The sequence below is a fragment of the Pan paniscus genome, chromosome 5 (genome assembly GCF_029289425.2).
Source record: "Pan paniscus chromosome 5, NHGRI_mPanPan1-v2.0_pri, whole genome shotgun sequence".
Classification (NCBI taxonomy): domain Eukaryota; kingdom Metazoa; phylum Chordata; class Mammalia; order Primates; family Hominidae; genus Pan; species Pan paniscus.
Genome location: NC_073254.2, coordinates 109,719,906 through 109,745,522, shown reverse-complemented (window position 1 = coordinate 109,745,522; position 25,617 = coordinate 109,719,906). Strand labels below are relative to the sequence as shown.

Below are 25,617 nucleotides of genomic sequence, written 5' to 3'. Positions count from 1 at the left end.
GATGTTTTAGCTGCCTCGTGTGCTAGATGCAGTGGCTCAGTAGTGCCCTTCAGGGAAGCCTGAAAGGAGATGATCCCTAATGGAAAAGGGCTTTCAACAAAAGGCAAATTGTTCTGTAGTGTTTAAAATACCTTTTATTCCTAATTAGAAAAATAGTAGGTGTTTGTTGTAGATGATTTGGAACAAACATGTAGAAAAGAAATAGATCCCCCCTCAGGCCTACCAGCCATAGCACTTAATAAATAGTGGTATATTTCTTTCCATTTATTGCATATATACACACACAGAAACCATATACCGTTCTGTAGTCTGCTTTTTTCTTTCTTTCTTTTTTTTTTTTAAGACGGAGTCTCGCTCTGTCCCCCAGACTAGAGTACAGTGGTGCAATCTCGGCTCACTGCAAGCTCCACCTCTCGGGTTCACGCCATTCTCCTGCCTCAGCATCCTGAGTAGCTGGGACTACAGGCGCCTGCCACCACATCCAGCTGATTCTTTTTTTTTGTATTTTTAGTAGAGACAGGGTTTCACCATGTTAGCCAGGATGGTCTCAATCTCCTGACATCATGATCCGCCCACCTCAGCCTCCCAAAGTGCTGGGATTACAGGCGTGAGCCACCGCGCTGGGCCTGCTTTTTTCATTTAACATCTTATGAACATTCTCCCTGTCATTAAAAATTATTTGAGAATTTGATTTTTTAAAGTACATCATCATCTGTCATATGTTTGTACCATAATTCAGCCCTTGCCCCAAATTTCTGTCCAATTGGAGATAACTGTATCTTACTCTAAAATGAATATCTTGCAGAAATGAAAGTTGACCTTAGTGGCAGTTGGCCTAAGGCACATAGGATATGACCTTTTGCAAAGTATACCCTGTGCAAAGACAAATGAAGACAGTTCTGATTGAGACCTGATTTTAGGTGTTGGAAAAAATCATAGCAGTATATTGAAGATGGGGAGGACCCATGGAAACCACCTAGTCCAACCCCATCATTTCAGACATAAAACTCAGGTTGCTGAGTCCCATAATGGCCATTCCCCCAGCACCAAAACCAGACATCCTCATAGGTATTTCCTTACTCTTTTTACCATATGTTCACACATTATAGACTTCCTTGTACCTCTACTTTGCAAAACACAGTAAGACTATGTCAGTAGATCTAAAGGCATCTGCCTGTAGGGTGTGTTCTGTAGAAAAAGGCAATAAATCTCAGGTGGGGCCCTTGCTAGGGAAGCGGGTCCACACCTCTCTTAAATACACAGGACTGGGTCAGTTTGGAGATCTGCCTAAGCTCAGTGCCTTCCCTTTCAGAAGAGGATGATGAGAAATCAGATAGTGAGGGCGGAGACCTGGATAAACACATGGGCGATCTCAATGGTGAGGAAGCTGACAAACTAGATGAGAGGCTTTGGGGTGATGACGATGAGGAGGAAGATGAGGAGGAAGAAGACAATAAAACTGAAGAAACAGGACCAGGAATGGATGAGGTAATTCAAAGATTTCCCCCCTCCCAAACAAGCTGAGAGGAGGTAATCTGCCCACAACCTACCATTCTCTGTCATTTACTTCTCTTCTTTTTCTGTATTTGTTTTGTTCTCTTTTTTCTATTCCTCTTTTTCTTTTTTCTATCCTATCTTATTGATTACATTCAGAGCTAAGAGTAGCTTGACCTGAGTCATCCCATGTGTTATGAAGGAGGATGAACAAGACCCTGTGCAGATGTTCTAAGCTGATTCTCCTATAGGCCACTGAATTTTTCCAGCTCCCAGCTTGGGAGAACTCCAGGGCTGAGTGTAACACTGCAACAGCCCAGGGTGATGCAATGAATTATCAAACTCACCCCACCATTCACACACTTAATAATATTGCTGCTGTCATGGAGACCTGCACTGTTTTCTCTAGGTCATGGATGGCACTTTATCAGCCATCCATGGGATAGGTCCAATAGGCAGAAATTATGCATGTCTAAAAGTCAACCCATGCAGAAGCAGTTTCTTGGATTGAGTGTGATGATTGTTTTTTCTTCCTCTGACATTTAGGAAGATTCTGAACTTGTTGCTAAAGATGACAACTTGGATAGTGGCAATTCAAACAAAGATAAAAGCCAGCAAGATAAGAAGGAAGAAAAGGAAGAAGCAGAAGCTGATGATGGTGGACAAGGTGAAGACAAAATTAATGAACAAATAGATGAGGTAATGAAGATTTGAAACTGATGCGCTCTCTTGACTCAAGGCCAGAGCTCTTGAACTGTATAGTTCTCAAGGTGTCTCAAGATACTTTTTCCCCTGTTCATTGACTGCTCTCCCATTACCTCATAAAAGAATATGCAACAGAGGCTCTTAACAGGACATAAAATATATAACTGTTGGTTCCTGACAGGGTAGTCCACATGTTGTCTGGGCTAATGCTATAGATCAGAAGCTAAAACCTGTGATCCCTTCTTTATTTCTTCTTGTAAGTTTCTTCGAGATTAAGTAACATAGCACCACTTGTCCTTGGATAACCTGCACAGAAAGTGAAATCTGAGATTCCAACATGAAAGGTCTAAAAATAAAATACTAATGTGTGCAGATAATTTTAGGGAATAGATATTGTATTCTCTCACAGTGTAAATACTTAGAGCTGATTTTATGGGAATTCTACTTTTTAAAAAAATATTTGTATTTTTATTTTATCCCTGTTGTCTCCATTGTCCCAAAGAGGGAATATGATGAAAATGAGGTGGACCCTTACCATGGCAATCAGGAAAAGGTGCCAGAACCCGAGGCTTTGGACCTTCCAGATGACTTGAACCTCGACAGTGAAGACAAGAATGGTGGTGAGGACACCGACAATGAAGAAGGAGAAGGTGCGTCTTTCAGAAACAAAGAGACCGGTTAGAACTCACATGAGTGAACAGTAATTGATTTCTCTTTTGAAAGCTAGCTCAGTGTCATGGCCAGGTGATAAATCACGTTTGGTAGGCTCAATCCCAGTCTGAGAAAATGGTTTGCCTTTCCTTTGTAGTATTTCTCATGTGATTATCCCTACAGCTCATCAACCAGCAGGTATTTCTCAAACTACTGTCATGTCCTATTCTCGCTTTTGGCACTGCTATGCCCTGGTGGTGCTTCACACACAGCACTGTCTCTTCACAGCCATTACTGTGTATCCCATCTCATGGGATGGTGTAAACGCTGTGCAGTCTGGGTATACCAAGCTGTCGTGGAGTCCAGTTATAGCTTTTTTAGGGAAATGATGGTTTCAGTTATTGATTGTCACGTGTAGTGAGGAATGAGACTAAATAATCCCAAGAGAAATCACATGGCATATGACAGTATTTCGTGCCTTTGTTGTCCATTTTTCAACCCTAGTGAGTCCTTTAGGGAGTGTTATCTGGTATTAGTTGAAAGCATTGTGTTGGAGGTGCCCCTGTAACAGAGGGCCCCATTCCTGCTGCTGCTTAATCAGACAGAAAGATGTGAGCTGGCCTCGCTGATAAATGAGTCAGTTACATAGTTATAAAATCTATTTTTAAAAATGTATATGTATATTTTTATAATGCTGTATTAGAACAAAAATAGCAAGTTACAAAGGAATAAATAAGAGGTGCCATTTATGTAAAAATTAATTTTGGAATCTAGTTGCAAACAAAGTCAATTACCAAGAAAGCATAAAATTAAGAAAATTAAAATCCACTGAGAATGTAATACGCTGTCTGCTTTTAAATAGCCAGACTCGTTTTGTAACTAAGGAACAATTATTTAAAATTGTTTGCTAATTAAATAATAGATAATGGAAAAAAAAAACCAATAGGCTGGTCGCAGAGGCTTATGTCTGTAATCCCAACACTTTGGGAAGCCAAGGTGGGAGAATCACTTGAGCTCAGAGTTTGAGACCAGCCTGAACAACATAGTGAGACCCTGTCTCTACCAAAGAAAAAAAAATTAGTTGGGCATTATGGCACACACCTGTAGTCCCAGCTCCTCAGGAGCTGAGGCGAGAGACTTGCTTGAGCTCAGGAGGTTGAGGCTGCAGTAGGCCATGATCTCGCCACTGCACTCCAGCTTGGGTGACAGAACGAGACTCTGTCTCTAAAAAATTAAAAAATTAGCCAGGTGCGGTGGTTCATGTCTATAATCCCAGCACTTTGGGAGGCTGAGGCGGGCGGATCACCTGAGGTCGGGAGTTCAAGACTAGCCTGACCAACACGGAGAAACCCCGTCTCTACTAAAAATACAAAATTAGCTGGGTGTGGTGGCATATGCCTGTAATCCTGGCTACTTGGGAGGCTGAAGCAGGAGAATCGCTTGAACCCGGGAGGCAGAGGTTGCAGTGAGCCAAGATGGCACCGCTGCATGCCAGCCTGGGCAACAAGAGCGAGACTCCATCTCAAAAAAATAAAAAAATAAATAATAAGAGTTATTTTAAGAATTTGCTAATAACTGATTTTTGAAGTGTCCAAAGTATAGAAAATCTCTTTTGATAAAATTTTTTCAAAATAAGAGTGTTTCTATTTCAGTGTGAGTTGTATTTTCTGTATATGATCATGACATCCACCAGTTATTCACAATGATAATTGAGCATTAAGCTGCCATTTCCATTGGCCTAAAATTTTCCTATTGTGTTTTTTTGTTTGTTTGTTTGTTTATGGGGGTTTTTTTGGGTGGATTAGCTATTATTTTTTCATGAAATGTGCCATTAAAACAACTGTATGTATGAGTATGGTTTAAAACAAGGGTGGGAAAACATTTTCTATAAAGTGTCAGATATTAAATATTTTTGGCTTTGCAGACCATAAGCTCTCGATTGCAAACACTCAGTTCTGCTGTTGTAGAGTGAAAGCAGCCATAGGCAGTACAAAACGGATGGGGTAAACACAGAATATATGTTGCTGTGTTCCAGTAAAAACTTTACTTGTTTTTGGAGACAGGGTCTTGCCCTCTCACCCAGACCGGAGTACTGGGGCATGATCATAGTTCACTGTAGCCTTGACCTCCTGGGCTCAAGTGATCCTCCTGCCTCGGCCTGCTGAGTAGCTGAGACCATAGGTGTATGCCGCCTTGCATGGCTAATTTTTTATTTTTTGTAAAAGATGGGGTCTCACTATGATGCATGCCCAGGCTGGTCTTGAACTCAAGTGATCCTTCTGTCTCAGCCTCCCAAAGTGTTGGGATGATAGGCATGTGCCATAGTGCCCAGCCAGTAGAACTTTCTTCATAGAAACATGTAGAGGCCAGATTTGGCCTGTGGGTCACAATTTGCCACTCGCTGGTTTAGAGAATTGTAATAAGACAAAACTTGCATAACTAGCTCCCAGCTTAAGAAATCATGTACGTTTCAAAAATTCTGCACTCCTCCTTTTTGTTGTATCTATACAGAAGAGAATCCTTTGGAGATAAAAGAAAAACCAGAAGAAGCAGGTCATGAAGCTGAGGAAAGAGGAGAGACCGAGACTGACCAGAACGAAAGTCAGAGTCCACAGGAGCCTGAGGAAGGCCCCAGTGAAGATGACGAGGCAGAAGGGGAAGAGGAAATGGACACAGGAGCTGATGACCAAGATGGAGATGCTGCTCAGCATCCTGAAGAACACTCTGAGGAGCAGCAGCAGTCTGTGGAGGAAAAAGACAAGGAAGCCGATGAAGAAGGTGGAGAGAATGGCCCTGCTGACCAAGGTTTCCAGCCCCAGGTATCATGAGATGTCTGGCTTTTTATGTTAAAAATAATGAGGAAGAGGAGAAGTCACCTTATTCCCATTAGAATCCCTTTTAGGATACTCCTCCATCAACATGTGGCACTTCCGAGGAGTTCTAGGTTTCTGTTTTAAGACCTTCAGTGAGGAGTGGGGAAGCCTGCTTGTTGCAAGGTCTCCCACCTTATGCTGTTCCCCCAGAGCATTTAATGCTGTGTTTGATTTCTCTGCCGAAGGAGGAAGAAGAACGGGAGGACTCTGATACAGAGGAGCAGGTGCCAGAGGCTTTGGAGAGGAAGGAGCATGCCTCCTGTGGGCAGACTGGTGTGGAGAACATGCAGAACACACAGGCCATGGAGCTGGCTGGGGCCGCACCTGAGAAGGAGCAGGGGAAAGAGGTGATCAGTGGTTTCACTGCAGCCGCCAGCTGCCTCTTAGTAGGGTCTCTTCTCCCTGTCTGACATCACATTCTGTGTAGCATTAGTTGGTTTATGTTTGGTTATTTTGTTGTTTGTTTTGTTGTTGACATCTAACAGACCACATCTCATTCTTTAAGCAACGTGTGACTGAACAGTTATTTTTTAAAGACAGGGATACATTCTGAAAAATGCCTCATTCAGCAATTTCGTCATTGTGCGAACGCCATAGAGTGTACTTACACAAACCTCAATGGTAGAGCCAATTGCCCTTAGGCTGCAAACCTGTACAGTATGTTACTGTACTGAATACTGCAGGCAGTTGTAACACAATGTAAGTATTTGTGAATCTAAACATGGAAAAGATATAGTAAAAACATGTTATTATCTTACAGGACCACCAGTGCACATGCAGTCTTTCCTTGACTGAAACGTTGTTGTGTGGTACATGACTGATACTTATTTTTATATGCCTCCCAGGACAAACCCCGGAATATCGGCTGTATTTAAGTGGTGTGCATAATAAGAAAAAGTTGTTAGACTGGTAGCTCTAGATGGGAGAATCAGGTTCATGTTGTTTTTCAGAAAGCTCTCCAGGAAGGAAACATGGAATTTAGACTTCAGGCAATGTATACCTTTAACGGTGTTTTGCTTTTCCTTGCTCATCATCAGGTTTCTAAACGTCTAATTTAAAAAGCAGATAACTTTTTCATTCTTTGATCTGGTGGTGATGTGTTCTGATATGGCCACAATTCAGGTTGCTGGGTGCTAGGGAAAGAACATGGGATGTCAACGCAGGACCTGCTGGTTACAGTGGTGATTCTGGACAACTTTAGTCTCTTTGAGTCCTAGTTCTTACTGACAATAACAACCATTTATATTGCTTATACTGTATGACTACCACCACCACAAATATTCATTGAGCACCCATTAGGTGCTAAGCATTTTCAGTACTTCAGAAAGTCCTATGTCCCCATGAGATAGATGATATTGTACTATTTTCTTCATTGTATATTTGAGAAAAATAAGCCTCAGTAAAGTTAAATGACAACCTCAAGTGTACATAGCTGGTTGATGATGAAGCCTGGTTTCTAGTTGAGGTCTGTCCTGTCTTTGGAGTGAGACATAATATTCCTGCAAAGAACTAAGCAGCCTTACAAAGGCCCCTGAGAGGTTAACATAAGGTCTGTACCTAGACACTCCTGTTTCTGCCTGTAGGCCAGGCCTTAGTTACGGTGAGTTCCAGGGCAGGCAGGTAGGCAGGAGTGATTATATGACTGAGAATAAAGGACAGCAGTGAGAGAAGTTGTATTCAATGCAGCACAGTAACCAGGGACTTGTAATAGCTTCTTTCACCTCATTCTTTTGTGGCTTGGATTTCCTAGGAACACGGAAGTGGAGCTGCAGATGCAAACCAGGCAGAAGGCCATGAATCGAATTTCATTGCCCAGTTGGCCTCCCAGAAGCACACCAGGAAAAACACACAGGTTTCTATCACTCCTCAGCTAAACTTAGGTGAAGGCATCATGTAGAAAAAGATGTTCCAAACGTAGTGCTTTAAAAAAAAAAAAAAAAGCTATACTCCTGGTTTTTTTGTTGTTGTTGCATCAGATATGATAGCAGCCTTGGTGAGCAGACCACGACCATGGGGGTTTACCCAGTGGGATCCCGTCACGGCTTCTTCCCTGCCTGTGTCTCTCCCCGACCCCTGATTCCGGCCATGAAGTCTTAAGAGCCAAGTGCTGTGTGCGGCTGCCCAGCACAAACCGTCTCACTCTTTTCATTGTCCATAGGCTTTTGCTTTTTTAAGAGTAAGTTTTTTTTTAAGTAGGGTATAATTTATGCACGTGATGCAAAATTAGTGCAAAAAACCAATCCCCTAAAAGCCTACATCCCATTTCTGTCCCCAAGGGACCCTCCTCAGAGCAAATTGGTGTTACCAATTCCTTCTTCTTTCAGAGATATTTTCTGCATATATGACATATATGGATGTGTGAAAGTGTGTTTCTTTGCCTTCATTTTAGATATAAAAGTATATCATAGAGATTGTTCTATATAAGTATATAGAGTCCCAGTTCTTTTTAATAGCTGTATTGAATTCCATTCTTGTATGGCTACACCTGATTTACTTATCCTGTCCCCTATAGATGGATATTATGTTTACTTTGAGTCCTTTTGTCATGACAGGCAAGGCTCTGATGAATTTCCTTGTATTTCTCAGAGTTTTAAGAGGAAACCTGGGCAGGCTGACAATGAACGTTCCATGGGTGATCACAATGAGCGTGTGCACAAGAGGCTGAGGACTGTGGATACGGACAGCCATGCCGAGCAGGGGCCAGCTCAGCAGCCCCAGGCCCAGGTGGAGGATGCAGATGCATTCGAGCACATTAAACAAGGCAGTGACGCATACGATGCACAGACCTATGGTACGGTCCTGGGAAAGCTGCTGCCTTTGCCCACTGAGCTCTCTATGAGAGCTTGTGCTATGTGACCTATAATAATGATACGTATTTGTGGGGTACAGTGTGAGGTTTTGATACATGTATACAACGTTTAATGATCAAGTCAAGTCAGCTGTGCCTGGCAGCTGATTGTATACACTTATATCAGGGGAGAGAGGAAATGGCTTTGTAAACATAAGAAATGTGCAGAAATACAGTTTGGTTTTGGTACAAAGGTATCTGTAACCAAGTGAAGATGGTTAAGATTTCTTGGTTTAGTATAAACCCTTTAAATATCCTTAAATATAATAGTTAAAAATAAGTTGGTCACATCCAAACCCCGATATCAGGGTTTCTTAGTACTGGACATTTCTTTCTTCTTAGTCACCTCTGGATAGGTCCCTGCACTGACAGGTGCTATGAATTTGAAATATGTGTTTTCTCCATAAGTGCAAAAGGGAGGAAAAATGTCTCAGCATGAGGTCATTGGTCAGTCTCCCCTTCTGGTTCTCTTGGTGACTTCAGTTTCATTCCTAATATGTAAACTTATATTGAGAATAATCTACCACTTAGGATGGTACGAAAATGACTGCTCTACATTGGATTACATTTTTCTCTCCTTGATCCCACTTAAAAAAAAAATAGAGCAGTAGCTACCATGTATTGAGCTTTTGCTTTGTGCCAAAAAACTTTTCTGAGCCTTTGCTGCGTGATCATAAACTTCCTCAACTAATCCTATGAGCTAGAGTCTCTCTGTTGTATAGGTAAGTACACTGAGGCCAGGTGGTTTAAGAACTCACTCACGCAAGATCACAATGCTGGGATTCCTATTCGTCTTTCTGTGCCTTATTTTCTACTACTTTTTATTATTTTTAATTGACCTATAATAATGATATGTATTTGTGGGGTACAGTGTGAGGTTTTGATACATGTATACAATGTTTAATGATCAAGTCAAGATAATTAGCTTATCTACCACCTCAAACATTTATCATTTCTTTGTGTTGGGAACATTCAAATCTGCTCTTCTAGTCATTTGAAAATATATCATAAATTATTGTTAGAGTCACCCTATAGCCCAGTTAAACACCCTATTTTGTCAAATGCTCAGGAGCATTTGACGGTGTACTTTGAGTTCATACTGCAGGGCGGAAGGCAGCCAGTGTCACATGTATAGTTACATTATATCCTCATAATTTCTGTAGGGGGTAGGGAACAGGCAGTTCATTATGTCAATAGGTCAATAGGAAATCTTGGGCACAGACAAGTCTCCAAGCCACATAGCTGGTCAGTGGCACAACTTGCATCACTAGCATTTTGGAAGCTAGAATGACAGAAACCATACCCACTTATTATTATTTTGTTCTGCAGAGACCTAGGATTTTTATGTGTGGGTGCGTGCTTTATTGACAGATGTGGCCAGCAAAGAACAGCAACAGTCTGCAAAAGACTCTGGCAAAGATCAGGAAGAGGAGGAGATAGAGGACACCCTTATGGACACAGAGGAGCAGGAGGAGTTCAAAGCAGCAGACGTGGAGCAGCTGAAGCCAGAGGAAATCAAGTCGGGCACCACAGCACCCTTGGGTGAGTCCTGCTAGTGAACAAACCCTTCCCAGGCTCTCTGACTTGAAGTAGTCAGTTCTCTCTCACTATAATCTAGTCTGGTGTTCAGTTCCATGTCCTAATCCATGGCTTAGATGAATAAATTGCCTATAATAATTTCACATATTTTGTTTGGGACCAGAAAACAAAAATATGGACAGCGGTGGGTGTTGCAGGACACTATCCTTTAAGGAGTCCCCTGAAACTTGAATTTCTGGCAAAATCTCATCAGTTTTTAAAAAATATGTAGAAGAAACCAGAATAGTACACTTACTACAGCTATGATGAAAAGGTATAGTATTAGAGAAATGATATTTTCAATTATATAAAAGTATATGCTATTAGCGTAAAATGCAGTAAAATATTAAAAGAAATAGAATGAGGAGTTTCCCTTTCATAGCTAACCAAGTTCTATTAATTACTTGGCAAAAAAAAAACTTCATCAGCAATGGAATAAATGCAAATTCAAAAGAACTTGCCAAATTCAGAGGCTTTTTCTTCTGCTTAGTTCCTGTCCTCTCAGGAGCGTTAGAACTGTTAGAACGGTTGACTATCCTATGTGACAAGCCAGGCTTTGCCTCTCACCTCACAAGTTGAAGCAAATTATTGATCTTTTCTTTGCCTCAGTTTCCTCTTCTGTAAAATGGAATTGTGGCTTTTAGTTTTTATTTCTGTCAAAGTTTTACATGCATATAGTTTCAAGAATCATACAGTTTTACAAGGCTTCTTAGGACAACCCAAAATTTCCCCTATTTCCCTTTCCAAGAACATCTGCCTTCAACATCAGGTGAGGAGGAGGGGAGTTTAGAGAGTAAGGGTTGGCAATGAGTGTCTCAGAGAGAAAGAACCTCTGAAATCAACATGTGGAAATGTGTTGGAGAGTGAATGAATGAAGTTTGATTAATTGTCAGGATTAACAGGCAATAGCAAAGGCTTGGTCAGTCATCAGGCTAATATTATAAGTAAAATTATGTCCTTAAATGAAAATAGGCTTTGATGAGATGGAAGTGGAGATCCAAACTGTTAAAACAGAGGAAGACCAAGACCCCAGAACAGACAAAGCCCATAAGGAGACAGAAAATGAGAAACCAGAAAGAAGCCGAGAGTCTACCATTCATACAGCTCATCAATTCCTCATGGACACGATCTTCCAGGTAGTAAAACTCAAAAATTACTGCATTAATATAGTGTTAATAAATTAACAAAATAAAATTTTAAACTGGTTTTAAATCTTTGTCTTTAGAACTTTATGGAACATCTGGTTGTTGAGGGGTTTCATGTTCTTATTCAAAATTTTTAGGAATACTATTGGTATGATAGGTGTTCTTCAAGCACGTGATACTGTTCCAGCAATTAATCACAGGGTCACAGTGCCCTGACCTGTCTGTGATGGTGGGTCTGGTCCTTGGCCTCTGGGACTCACATCCCACTTTTCTAACCATCCTTGTGTAAGGAATCTTCAGGACATCACAATTAGGTTTGTGATGGTTAAGTAAAAAATCTTTGGCTTAGTGCCTGTATTTATGAAGAGCTATTTAATTAAGTTCTTGAGCTAAGAGTTTGACTTATTTGATTAATCTAATAATTAATCTAACCATCCTTGTGTAAGGAATCTTCAGGACATCACAATTAGGTTTGTGATGGTTAAGTAAAAAATCTTTGGCTTAGTGCCTGTATTTATGAAGAGCTATTTAATTAAGTTCTTGAGCTAAGAGTTTGACTTATTTGATTAATCAGATAACATTTTCATTATTGATGACTTAAGGGTGTTTGGGTTTTGTTTTGCTACAGTGGCTTTATAAATGTTAAAAGTTTTCTTTATCCATATTGTCTCTCTAAGAGGGAAGCAGAATGCTTGTCTGGCATCTTCTCATTGTGCCACTGTATTTGCTGAATTAAGTTTTGAATCTCAGGAGCATTTGACTATGTACTTTGAGTTCATACTGTAGGGTGGAAGACACCCAGTGATACTAAGTTGGTGATTCCAACCTGGGCCACCTCTTATCTATGGCTTTTTCTTTTTAGCCCTTTTTAAAAGATGTCAATGAGCTAAGACAGGAGCTGGAGAGACAGCTGGAAATGTGGCAGCCACGTGAATCTGGAAACCCAGAGGAAGTAAGTCACTGCTCACTGTTTTTTTCGTAAAATATCTCGACTTTTTTTTTGTTTGTTCAACATATAGCAAACTTAATAGGTTCTTAGCAATTACCTTAATAAAAAGGACCAGGCATATGGAGAATATAATTACAATCCTAAAGCCTACAGATCTGTCCATCAGTTTCTGGCTGCTTTGCTGTTAGATCTATAGCTTAATTAAAACAGAAATTGGTGTGCTTAATTCCTTTAATTTCTGTTGCTGGCTCTGTAATGGATGTAATAGTTGTGACAGTGGTTGAAAAACTGGGCAAGAGTCTATGCCGTGCCATCCTGAGAAGAGGCCAGCTAGATCATTGCTGGCTGACTTAACGTGGTAGTGTGGATTAACCAGCAGTTTTATATTTAATGACTTTGCATCTGAAATTTACTGTATTATATACACATTTCACTTTTATATCTATTGTCATAATCACTCCCACCACATATATGTATTCAGTGCTCTGCCATAGTTGGCAGAAAAACCATGGGGCTTTGTGTTGAGTGTGTTGCTGGAGGGATTTGCCCTTAGCATTTTTACTTTTTTTCATTTTTTTGAGATGGAGTCTTGCTCTCTTGCCCCGGCTGGAGTGCAGTGGCGCAATCTCGGCTCACTGCAAGCTCCACCTCACGGGTTCAAGTGATTCTCGTGCCTCAGCCTCCCAAGTAGCTGGGATTACAGGCACTTGCCACCACGCCTGACTAATTTTTTTGTATTTTAGTAGAGACGGGGTTTCACCATGTTAGCCAGGCTGGTCTCAAACTTCAGGTGATCCACCCGCCTTGGCCTCCCAAAGTGCTGATTACGGGCGTGAACCACCATGTCCTGCCCACTCTTACTTTTGAAACATGACTCTGAGAATCCACCAATAAGTAGCTGGATCTGCTGGTGCCAAAATTACCCATTCACATCTCCCTCCCCATATGAAGGGTACACGTTTTACTCTTTGGAGGTAACATGAGTAAGGCATTGATTTGGTCATGAATTCCAATAATTAACTGCCTTGTTTCATTCTTTCTCACTTAGAAGTGTGGGTTATGAGTTTGGTTGAAGGAGAGACTTTTTTCTTTTCTTTTTTTTTTTTTTTTTGAGACAGAGTTTCGCTCTTGTTGCCCAGGCTGGAGTGGAATGGCATGATCTTGGCTCACCACAACCTCCACCTCCTGGGTTCAAGTGATTCTCCTGCCTCAGCCTCCTGAGTAGCTGGGATTACAGGCATGCAACATCACGCCCAGCTAATTTTGTATTTTTAAGAGAGATGGGGTTTCTCCCTGTCGGTCAGGGTGGTCTCGAACTCCCGGCCTCAGGTGATCCACCCGTCTCAGCCTCCCAAAGTGCTGGGATTATAGGTGTGAGCTACTGCGCCCGGCCAACTTTTTTCTTTCTTTTTTTTTTTTTTTGAGACGGAATCTCGCTCTGTCACCCAGGCTGGAGTGCTGTGGCGCGATCTTGACCCACTGCAACCTCCGCCTCCTGGGTTCAAGCGATTCTCCTGCCTCAGCCTCCTGAGTAGCTGGGATTACAGGTGCCTGCCCCCATGCCCAGCTAATTTTCTGTATTTTTTTTTTTTTCCCGTAGAGACAGGGTTTTACCATGTCGGCCAGGCTGGTCTCGAACTCCTGGTCTCAAGTGATCCACCCGCCTCGGCCTCCCAAAGTGCTGGGATTACCAGGCATTAGCCACCACCCCCAGCTGGAAGGAGAGACATTTTTAATCAAGTAAATTACATGGTAGCTTGCTGGGAGAAGATTTAAAGTGCTTCTGTTGAGAAAGTTCATGCAGGTCATTTTCTACCACTTTGCTTAAAGCCTGCATCTTGCTAGAAGACTTGGTTGGCTCTGACATTCTGAGGGTAACTTACATTTTGTTGTTGTCACAGGAGAAGGTTGCAGCTGAGATGTGGCAGAGTTACCTGATCTTAACAGCGCCTCTTTCACAACGGTTATGTGAAGAGCTTCGTCTCATATTAGAGCCTACCCAGGCAGCCAAGCTGAAGTAAGTCTTCCCCTCTGGAAGGCCTCACAGTGCCCTGAGAAGACGGCAGCTTCATTGATTCTGTTGAACGCGGCACCTAACCATTTATAGTGCCAGCTTCTAGGTTTCCGCTTGTGCCGTACAGGCACCAGTATGCTGTTCCTTACCCTGTTTTCCTATTATTGTCTCTGCACAAAAGTTTCTGGGTGTCTGTATTGATCACCTTGTTACATGTTGAGCTATTCACTTGCTATAGGTGTTACTCACCTAGATCTTTTCAAAGATGTCCAAAATCATTCCTATTTAGTGCATTTTTTCCTAATTTTTAAAAATGTGTCTGGAAGGACCTAATTATTATTGCCACATACACGTCCAGTTTTTCTGGCCAGAGGTCAAGAAGGTCCTTAGTCGTCAATTGACAGAAACACTTCATTGTGCCAGGTTCCTAGTTACTTGCTATTGGTTTTAAGGTATTATTGTGATTTTTGTCCTTAATAAAAATTCTCAGGAATTAAAAGTTGTTAACTAATTTTTGCCCCCGTTTGAATAAATAGAGGAGACTATCGAACTGGGAAACGACTAAACATACGGAAAGTCATTCCATACATTGCTAGTCAATTTCGGAAAGACAAGATTTGGCTTCGAAGGACCAAGCCCAGTAAACGCCAGTATCAGATTTGTTTGGCTATCGATGACTCTTCTAGTATGGTAGACAATCATACCAAGCAGGTAAGGAAGAGAAATGCAGTGGCAGTTTGATAGGAAATTAACATCAAGCTATGTTCCATGGGCCACCAAAATGCTTTAAATATGATATGGCTAATGCTTTAAATATGATATGGCTAAAACATTTTGAAATACCTGTTAGGCCTGTTTTGAGAATGTGATAACCATCTTTGATAAGACCTAAGATTTAAAGAGTTCAAAAGGGCAATTTTAGGATGTCTCAGATGTGTTAGTTTCTTACTGTTGTAGGTCTTTTACATTGTTTTGTTTCTTGACCCTGCTGTTTGTTCTTAACTGTCTAGTTGCAGAATAAGTAAATCTGATAGTGCTTGTTTTGCAGAAAATGCAACAGTGTACTGTTAAAAAAAATCAAAGTTTTCAGATATTACTGCATAGTCTTAGATAGTTTAGGTAGGTATCTAGGATACATTTCTTTTATATCTGAAATTATCCAGAGTTATTGTTCTATCAGTGCTAATATTAAGTTTAGGAGCCTGAATAGAATTACTTATACCACCATTACAGATGCCAAAGAGTGTTTGTTTTGGGCAGTGATGCTGTTATACAGCATGGGCTAATAAGCAACCTAAAATTTGTATGTTCTGCTGGAAAAAGTTAGTGTAGCCTCTGAACCTGGGTTCATATCCCAGCTCCATTTATTAACACATGACTTTGGGCAACTTATTTCTTAGTTATCAGTTTCACCTTCTGAAAAGTGAGGAATATATATATTTACAAGCACACATAGAATAGTAATAACCTCATACTTGCAGAATTGTTATGAAGATTAAATGAAATAATAGATGTAGAACACTCAGTTTGCTGCTGCTTTTGTCATATTGCAAATGGTAATGAAATTTTCTGATATAGTTCTACAGTTTGATCTGACTACATATATATGAATGGATTTTAAATTGGTTTTTAAAATTTTTTACCTACAAGAGGTTACTCTTCATGTAGGTCCAAAAAAGAAGAAAGAAAAATTCATGGACCATATTCCTCAAGGTCACTTTCTTTTTTTTTTTTTTTTTTTTTTTAAAAAGACAGGGTCTTGCTCTGTTGCTTAGGCTGGAGAGCAGTGGCATGATCATAGCTCACTGTGGCCTCAACCTTCTGGGCTTAAGCAGTACAGTCCTCCCACTTCAGCCTCCTGAGTAGCTGGGACCACAGGTGTGTGTCAACATGCCCGGCTAAATTGTGTGGTTTTTTTTTTTTTTTTTTTTTTTTTTTTTGAAGACAGGGTTACAGGGTTTCACTCTGTTGCCCAGGTGGCTCACTGTAGCCTCAACTTTCCTGGGCTCAGGTGATCCTCCTACCTCAGCCTCCCAAGTAGCTGGGACCACAGATGTGGGGGGTCTTGCTGTGTTGCCTGGGCTACTCTTGAATTCCTGGACTCAAGTGATCCTCCCTCCTTGGCCTCCCAAAGTGCTGGGATTACAGGTGTGAGCTACCACGCCTGGCCCTCAAGGTCACTTTTTATTCGATGTCTACAGCAGACCATTCCTATCAGTGTAATGGATTCTAGGTTTCAACATTTGTGGTACCAGGCCACCAAAGCCTTCGGGTTTGTTGTGACTATAGTAGCCTTACTGATGTTATTCCTCTACTTGCCGAACAAAAAAATGTTTTCTTTGGGAATCTTGATGCAAAAAATAGTTGAGAGGCTCTGGTTTAGAGGATATTCTGATTCCTAAAATCATTAACTTTCTAATTCACAGCTTGCATTTGAATCTTTGGCTGTGATTGGAAATGCTCTAACCCTCCTGGAAGTGGGTCAGATTGCAGTGTGTAGGTAAGGTTGCTTTGTAATTCCTTTATGAAAACTTTTCACAACCTGTTTGGTTATTTTGATCACACAGCCAAAAAATAACTCCTGTTGTATTTGGTTTTCCTCCCCCAAGTTTTGGAGAATCTGTAAAGCTGTTACACCCATTTCATGAGCAGTTCAGTGATTACTCTGGGTCCCAGATTCTACGTCTCTGCAAATTCCAACAAAAGAAAACCAAGATTGCTCAGGTAAGAGGATGAAATAAAATGTCTTCTGCACAGTTATTTTTAAACTGGTGTAGGCTGGAGGGAGAACATTTTTATTTTTGAGACAGGACCTTGTTCTGTCACCCAGGCTAGAGTACAATGGCGCCATCATAGCTCACTATAGCTTCGAACTCCCGGGCTCAAGCAGTCCTCCTGCCTCAGCCTCCCTAGTAGCTAGGACTACAGGCGCATGCTACCATGTCTGGCTAATTTTTATTTTTTGTAGGGACAGGGTCTCACTTTCTTGCCCAGGCTGGTCTAAAATTCCTGGGTTCAAGTGATCCTCCCTTCTTGGCCTCCCAGAGTGTTGGGATTACCACCATGCTGGGCTGAGAACCACCCTCCACCACATACAGTATTAGGACAGGGATAGTCCCAAACCTCAGCCTGTGTACCACTGGAATAGAAGCTTCCTTAGCATCCATTATAAAACAAGGTGTGACTTCTTTTTCTCAGTTCCTCAAGGATCACTTGACTTTGCATCATTGGTTTTCTAGCTCCCTACTTTTTTTTCTGAGTAGTTTGGAACATTCTGCAAAAACAAACCCATCTCCCATACCCCTATCAGCTGGGCCAAGACCTATTTTTCTCCCTCATTAAGCTTAGAGAAGAAATGATATGAAGTAAAGCCAGTGACTTACTTAAGAGAACAAAAGTTCAAAACAGAGCATGGGATCATATTTCTCCTGGGTCCTGCTCTGATTCAATTTGCTTTTTCTAGGCTGCCCTGGACATTTTGTATTTTCTTGCCTTCTCTTTTGCTCAGTTGTTTTCTGTTCTTGAAAGAAGACAGCTGTTTGGTTTATTTGAGGGAGTTATTGATTTCTTATGCCCCAGGGAAGCACTTCTTTTCCTTTGGGGTATCTTCCAGAACTCTAGTGGGTTATATGTTAGAGAAACGTCTCCCCTGTGCTTGAGAATGCCTGTATCATCTAGGCATGGTGGCTCACACTTGTAATCCCAGCACTTTGGGAGGTTGAGGTGCGAGGACCGCTTGAGGCCAGGGGTTCAAAACCAGCCTTGTCAACATAGTGAGACCTCATTTCTACAAAAGACAAAAATAATTATCCAGGTGTGGTGGCACATACCTGTAGTGCTAGTTACTTGGCGGCAGGCTGAGGCAGAGCCCAGGAATCGAGGCTGCAGTGAGATGAGATCGTGCCACTACACTCCAGCCTGGGTGACACAGTGAGACCCTCTCTCAAAAAATAATAATTAAAAAAAAAAAACAGAATGTCTGTATCCAAGGATCCTCCTTTTTTAACTACATACGGCCAGAAGGGACAGTTAGTTGATGGTCTATAAACCTGAGGTGGTTATTTGATAATCACTTCAATGTCAGAAATACTATCAGTCTCTTTGACAATGAGAAGAGCATTCACATAGTTTTCTAATTGTCTATTCCGGGTTCCGGTTTAGTTTCTAGAGTCTGTTGCCAACATGTTTGCAGCCGCTCAGCAGCTCTCGCAGAACATCAGTTCAGGTGAGCTGCATGCCTTTCTCTTCGTTAACAAAATGCTTTCTTGTACTCTATATTCCCAAGCTGCTTGCTTCAGCTCAGTGTCCCCGTCACTGTGTTTTAACAGGTATGCTCCACAGGAAAAGACATAAATTGATGGAGCTGATTTTTACTTATTTATTCATTCATTCAGAGATTTTTGTGGAACTTGTACTCAGGCTTATAATCAATGGGGGATCTAGACACTAACTAGTATATACTTACTTGAGTTCAGATTTGTAAGAGAAAGGAGCAAGGTGTGTGTGGAATTAAATATAAAGGCTACAGTTAACCCTTGAATACCACAGGTTTGTCTGTACAGATCAGGTCTACTTACACATGGAGTTTTTCCAACCAAAAGTGGATTGAAAATTCAGCATTTGAGGGATGCAAAACCCGAGTGTATGGAGGGCCAACTTTTCATGTATGCGGGTTCTCCAGGGCCATCTCTGGACTTGAATATGTGTGTATTCTGGTATACTGGGGGTGAGGGGGTGTGTGTCCTGAAACCAGCCCCCTTCGAGTACTGTATTCTCTAATATTTTAATAACAGAGGAAAGTAGAGAAGGACATAATATAAAAACCAGCTAATCCAACCACATTTACTTTGGGGACTTGAAACATGCCAATTATTTAGTTCTTTCCAAAAATCTCTCACTGTTCTCAGTGTATCATGCAGAAGCTTCAGATTTTGATGGAAGCAAGTTATTCACACCTGTCAACATTTGCTAAAACAGCCCACCCTCAACTCATGTACTATATAATCTTTAGCTGGAAACACTATGTAGCAAAAATTTTAAAACATTTTATTCAGTGTTGAGTGTTTCCTTTCTATTTGTTTTTGTTTAAACAAGTCAAATTTCAAGGGCAAAAAAATATAGAAATTAGGTACAAGGAATTAACAGAAATCTAAAGATGATTATAGTAACGACTGAAATTTGGAAGACACAGTTCCAGATTTCTGATTTGGCCACTTTCTTCTAATGCCCTTCTCAGTACTATCATTTTTAAAGTTTATAGCCATAAACTAGTGTTTTAATTCTCATGTACAGTATGTTGCTCTACAATTTGAAGTTGAGCAGAACTTAACATTTCCTGAAGCATTATTGAGAAATTCTTCTATACTGACAGAAGCTTACTTAGTATCCCTTATTATGCCTTGTCTCTGACTCAAGCATTCTAAGGGATAGATCTCATCAGATGTCCCTTAGGTTTGTGCCCAGAATTCATCAGCTTTAGAGGTCTGTTTAGCTTTAATAGTACAGAGAAAGCCTACACTAATTTGTCCTACTTTGGGTAGTTGTGAGTTATTAAAAATGGCTGTTCATTTTATTCCCTTGCTTCCTCTTATATGGTCTACAGAAACTGCACAACTCCTCCTGGTAGTCTCTGATGGGCGAGGCCTTTTCCTTGAGGGCAAAGAAAGAGTCCTGGCAGCAGTTCAGGCTGCCCGGAATGCAAATATCTTTGTCATCTTTGTTGTATTGGACAATCCCAGTTCACGGGTGAGTGACTACTAAAAGCCACCTTTTCTGGAGATAAAGTGGGGATTCCCTTCAACCTGTTCAATCTGAAATATGGCCTGGATCACTCAGTCATACTGAGAACTCCCAGCATTCACAGTATTCTGTCAAGTACCATTGTAGGCACTTGTAAGTATTTTCTCTATTAATCTTTGCAATAAGCCAGTGAGGTAGGGATCATTATTCCCACTTTACACTGAAGGAACTGAAACACATAGAGGTTATAGGTAATGAGTGGGAGAGCCAAGATTCAGAATGACCATCCTCTGTGGGTCATCATTTCCCTCTGTGCAAAGTCAGTGCAGGTATTGCAGACTTGATACTGACCACTTTGAAATGGAGATTAGGTGTTGCCACACTTAACTTATGTCTCGGTAGCTCCTCACAGCAAGAAGCATCAATCATCTTAGTGAAATATGCCTACAGGGCAGTTCTGTTCCAGGGAAGCATTGTCTCTGTGGGTCACATTAAGGCCTTGATAGGAAGGTAAAGATTTAGTGTGAATGATTCCAAGTGGATGATGGGGAGACACCACTGTAGGGAAAGCAGATTTTCCTGTCTATCCCTTTTCCTTTTTTTCAGTGTCCATCCTCCTGGAAGGGGCACTCAGAAAGACATCTACCTCCTCCTTAGTAGAGTTCTGAAAATTCTCTTTTACTTAGTAATAAAAGGTAGGTTCATATGCAGGAATAAGACGCAGGTGATGTAAAAGTTAGCAAAAGAGATCACAGAAGAGCTAGCTAAGGATGCTGGTTTAATCGCTGCCTCCCCATTTCAAAATGTCTTTTGTTGACAGGATTCTATCTTGGACATTAAAGTACCTATATTTAAAGGACCTGGAGAGATGCCTGAAATCCGATCCTACATGGAAGAGTTCCCATTCCCATACTATATCATTCTTCGAGATGTAAACGCACTTCCTGAGACACTCAGCGATGCCCTCAGACAGTGGTTTGAGTTGGTGACAGCCTCTGACCACCCATAGAACAGAAAGAGTCCAAAGTGAGACTTAACTGTGGTCAGAAGGTCACATTGCTTACCCAGGTGCTCCCTTTTGGACAACTACAAAAAATCTTATTGTAATATTTTTATTTTACAACGTGATCTTACAGCCTACAGAATGCTCTCTGGCTCCCGGCTTTGCCTGGGCTGAGGTTTTTATACCAAACCTGGAAGCAGCAGCAGGTGCCTGAACTTGTAACTAGAGAAGAGTTATCCTTCTTCCCTCCCTTGGAAGCCCTGGCCTGGGAGGAGGTCATACCCCACCGTTGGAGCCCAGCTGCCTGTTTTCTTTTGCAGGGGATCTGGGCACCTGTGCCTTGAGGAGATGCTGCCAGGAGCATGGGACTCTGACAGTCCTTTGTATAAAGGACTAAAGGGAGCTGCCCTTTTGACCCTGTTCTAAGCTCTGCCTTGCCAAGCCCACAGTGTGTACCCAAAAGCTGTCAAGTGGCCAAGACAGCTCCAGTTTCTGGAGAGTATGAGGGTGTGTTTTCTTATTGTGAAAGGAACTACCTTCTCTTAGAGGGTAGGAAGAATGTGGTGTGTGTGTGTTCTCATAAAGCAACTGGACATTATAGGCGCCCAGGTCATCTATAAAAACGATCCTTGGGCTGTGTAAAAATGAAGTGGCTTTTCAGTATCCTCTTTCACACTTGCTGCTTCGGGAGACTATGCAATGATGGGAAGGTGATTGCCCCTTTATTTCATTCAGTGCCATGGTCCCTGTTGTTGTAGTAATTTATTTGTTTAGTTCATTTTTTTTTTTCTTAACAGTTAAAGGGAAGAGTGATTCCTCACACTGCTTTCAAGCTGGACTGAGCCAGTCTCATTCTGGGAAAGAAACGCTGTGTCCAGAACTCAGCAGCTCCATCTATTTTTTCCAGTCAAAAGAAACTGATTTTTAGGCAGTTTTTACTTGGCCAGAAAGCAGTGCTGAATACTTGAAACTGTGTGCTCTGTTCTACTTAATGTTCTGTCAGAATGTTCTTTTGTAGGCAGTATGTCATGATGTAATCATCTATCTCCTTGTCTGTTTCCAAGTTACACTGTGAAGTCTGCCACCCTTTTGAGGTGGTCATCAAAGACACAGATTCCTTGTTTAACCAAGTGTCCCAAAGCATGTACCTGAAGTTATATCATTTTTTTATTCTAAAAAGCTATGCAGCTTATATTCTGAAAACTATTAAAACATATACCACTGTTGATGTAATTTGTGACTATTCTTAATGGAAGATGACAGGATTGTAAAAGGTATGCTAGGGGACTGATCTTCTCTGCTGGATCAGTCAGCTGTTACTAGTTGATGCTGTGCTAACATGATCCCCTCCTACTTAATGTTGCTCTTACTACAAAGGTTATCATTTGCATTTATGTCCCTGGTAGGCTGAGCTATAATATGCTGGCTTTGCAGCAGAATGAAAAGGATGAGTTGGTGTAGCCTTATAAGGAGGCTTATAAAAATTATCCTCCATAAATGATGATGTTGCATCCCACTCACATTTCATTGGCTAAAGCCCTCTATGGGGCAGGGAGTTTAATCTTCCAGTAGGGTTGAGTCTGGGAGGGAAAGACACCAATATTATGACAATGCTGCAGTCTATTACATCTGCCTTTGGAAGCTCCATCTTAGACCTCAAACTGGTGTGCCCAGAGTGATTCCCTTGGCCCTGGGTTAGCTCATGAGATCACGGACAGTAGGAATTCCAGGAAGCAGGAACCCAAGAGTGCCATTTTCAACTTGTGCTGCCAACAGGGGCTTGCAGGAGTAGTGATCAATTAATCTGCTATGTTGATAGCTGACATTTGTGCTATCCTGCCCACCCCGTCCCCAACCCCCCAGGCCTTGGCCAAATAGGTAAGTTCTGATATTTAAGGAATGGACAGCAGAACACAAAAGTCCTCCATGCTGTCTTAAAAATCTCACTTTGGGGCTGGGTGCAGTGGCTCACGCCTATAATCCCAGCACTTTGGGAGGCCGAGGTGGGTGGATCACTTAAGGTTAGGAGTTTGAGACCAGGCTGGCCCATATGGTGAAACCCCATCTCTACTAAAAATACAGAAAATTAGCTGGGTGTGGTGACGCGCACCTGTAATCCCAAGCTACTTGGGAGGCTGAGGCAGGAGAACTGCTTGAACCAGGCGGTGGAGGTTGCAGTGAACTGAGATTGTGCCACTGCACTCCAGCCTGGGCAACAGAGCAAGACTCTATATCTCAACAGCAACAACAATAAAATCTCACTTTGGATAACTTCTTCACCACTCCCATGGCCTCCACCATCACTGAAGCAAAAGGACTGTAAAATTCTCCATCCAGGGGTCCAGGAAATCTACTCTTTGGTATTCTTAATTATATTCAGACATCTGCTGGATGTCACTGTGTTCTAATTCCCCTATTCCAAACCCATTCCTTCAACATTCCCCATCTGGGATGACCACTCCAACAGCCACCCTGTTTACAAACTTGGGACTTAACCTATACATCTGCTTTACTTCCTTCTCCATCTCTATCCATACCCCAATCAAATTAATCATCTTGTCCAGTCAGGCTTCTGGATATCCTATCCCATCCCTCCCCCTCCCCCTACTCCACTGTGACTGGGACTCTTAATCTCTAGCAGGGACTACTTCAATGGTATCCTGGCCAGTAACTTCTCTTTGCTTGCTTCACTTCATCCTATTCACAACATCCAAGATCTTTCTAAAAGTTCTGTAGCTGAAAATCCCTTCAAAGCTCTCCCTTGTGAAGAGGGTAATAATATTCAAGCTTCTTCACGTGACCTGTGAGGCTCTTGCTTGACTCTCCTGTCCCTCCTCTCCCAGCATTCCTGCCAGTGTTTCCATGTGTTGTCTGGAATCCTCTTAGTGATTCTGCGTTTCTGACAAATACCTAGCTCAGACAAGCCCTCCAGGAAGAATAATTTCCCACAGTATGAACTGCAGCATTCTTTGTTAGCACTATATTGAACTTAGAGGTTTTCCTGCCCAAAGCATGAGTCTTTGAGCAAGGAGCATATGTGACTCATGACAGCATTACCAGTGTCTAGCAAGAGTGAGCCTTTTTTTTTTTTTTTTTTTTTTTTAAATAGAGCTTTGCTCTTGTTGCCCAGGCTGGAGTGCAATGGCGGAATCTCGGCTCACTGCAACCTCCGTCTCCCGGGTTCAAGCGATTCTCCTGCCTCAGCCTCCCAAGTAGCTGGGACCACAGGCGTGCGCCACCAGGCCTGGCTAATTTTTTGTATTTTAGTAGAGACGAGGTTTCACCACGTTGGCCAGGCTGGTCTCGAACTCCTGACCTCAGGTGATCCACCTCGGTATCCCAAAGTGTTGGGATTATAGGCATGAGCCACCGCACCTGGCCTGAGTGTTTCTTGATGGGAAGAAGAAATAATGTAAAAATGTCTTTCTCACATATTAATGTATAGATTCAACACTATTTCAAAATTCCAACCAAGATCACAAGATGATTTGGAGGGAAATGATACAAAACATTTCTAAAGATTATAGAGAGCAGTACTAATGGATTTTTTACAAGAAACTAGAGTCCTGCCAGATAATAAAAACATATAAAACAAAAAGTAAAAACCCTAAATGAAACAATTCTGGACAGATTACTCAGACCCTAAAATAATTTATCATACAGTCAAAAAGGCATCCATCATAAAGCCCCGAAAAAGGAATGAGTTATGTAATCAATGGTATTGATACAGCTTAACATCTAGAAAAGAACTTAGATCCACGTGATGCTGTAAACCAAAGTAAATTCTAGATGGAGTAAATATTTTAAAAATTAAAGTTTTTAAAAAACGAATTACAACGGCCTGAATGAGAAATGAAAAGCCTCAAAAGGCACAAAAATACATGATTGTATAAAGTTTCTGTATGTATAAAGAAATGACAAAAAAATATAGAGCCCATATAAATGTCCTCATCATAAACGGACCCAAGTCATGAACAATTCACAAAAACAGTATAACTAAAAATGGCGAGGGGTATTTAACTTCACTCCTTTTAAAAAGTTAGCAATTAACTATTACAGCTAATGTATTAGACAAAATTTGACATATTATTGATAATATGATCATGCAGTTAGCATCATTCATACAATGCCTGGTAAAGTTCAAAAGAGCTAATGATTAGAGTTCTTACATGTGCCAGGACCTGTTCTCAGTACATTAGAGATACACAACTGAGGTAGATGCTATATTTCACTTTACAGGGGAGGTAATAGGCCAGGAGAGGGGAAATAGCCAGAACACAGCTAGGAATAGGGAGCCCCAGGATGCTAACAGGCGAGGCAAGCAAGTCCCCAGTAAACTAGTAATTGAACATTTTTCGTTCTATTTTAATTCGATACAACATCACTTGGAAAATTAATATGGCAAAGATTCGCTAACTCCACTTCTAGTGATTTAACCTAAAGGCATGTGTATTGTGGGAAAGATAAAACAGCTATAAGGAAATAAAAGCAAAAGCCTGAGGCTTAGGGATGTTAGGCTCCTCGTTATCAGTGATGAAAAGTGCTTAAGGCTGCAGTGGGTGAGCCATTCAAAGCTTTGTTTCAAATGATCATGAAGGCCACCGCTCCCGGAAAACCT

The 25,617-nt window shown here is 41.4% G+C and overlaps 1 protein-coding gene across 1 annotated transcript in view; it reads left to right on the top strand.

Annotated features, from left to right (window-relative positions):
* MDN1 (midasin AAA ATPase 1) overlaps positions 1-22,232 on the top strand; it is a 189,299-nt gene extending 167,067 nt beyond the window's left edge. The window contains exons 88-104 of the mRNA XM_003822877.6: positions 1,313-1,488; positions 2,041-2,193; positions 2,702-2,849; positions 5,362-5,669; positions 5,909-6,070; positions 7,474-7,575; positions 8,310-8,514; positions 9,943-10,113; positions 11,122-11,285; positions 12,157-12,246; positions 14,145-14,260; positions 14,794-14,968; positions 16,684-16,757; positions 16,867-16,981; positions 18,419-18,482; positions 19,860-20,002; positions 20,817-22,232. Of these exons, the coding sequence (XP_003822925.4) occupies positions 1,313-1,488; positions 2,041-2,193; positions 2,702-2,849; positions 5,362-5,669; positions 5,909-6,070; positions 7,474-7,575; positions 8,310-8,514; positions 9,943-10,113; positions 11,122-11,285; positions 12,157-12,246; positions 14,145-14,260; positions 14,794-14,968; positions 16,684-16,757; positions 16,867-16,981; positions 18,419-18,482; positions 19,860-20,002; positions 20,817-21,005 (2,555 nt within the window). The 3' untranslated portion in view covers positions 21,006-22,232. The remainder of the gene's footprint in view (positions 1-1,312; positions 1,489-2,040; positions 2,194-2,701; positions 2,850-5,361; positions 5,670-5,908; positions 6,071-7,473; positions 7,576-8,309; positions 8,515-9,942; positions 10,114-11,121; positions 11,286-12,156; positions 12,247-14,144; positions 14,261-14,793; positions 14,969-16,683; positions 16,758-16,866; positions 16,982-18,418; positions 18,483-19,859; positions 20,003-20,816) is intronic.
* The last annotated feature ends 3,385 nt before the right edge of the window (positions 22,233-25,617 follow it).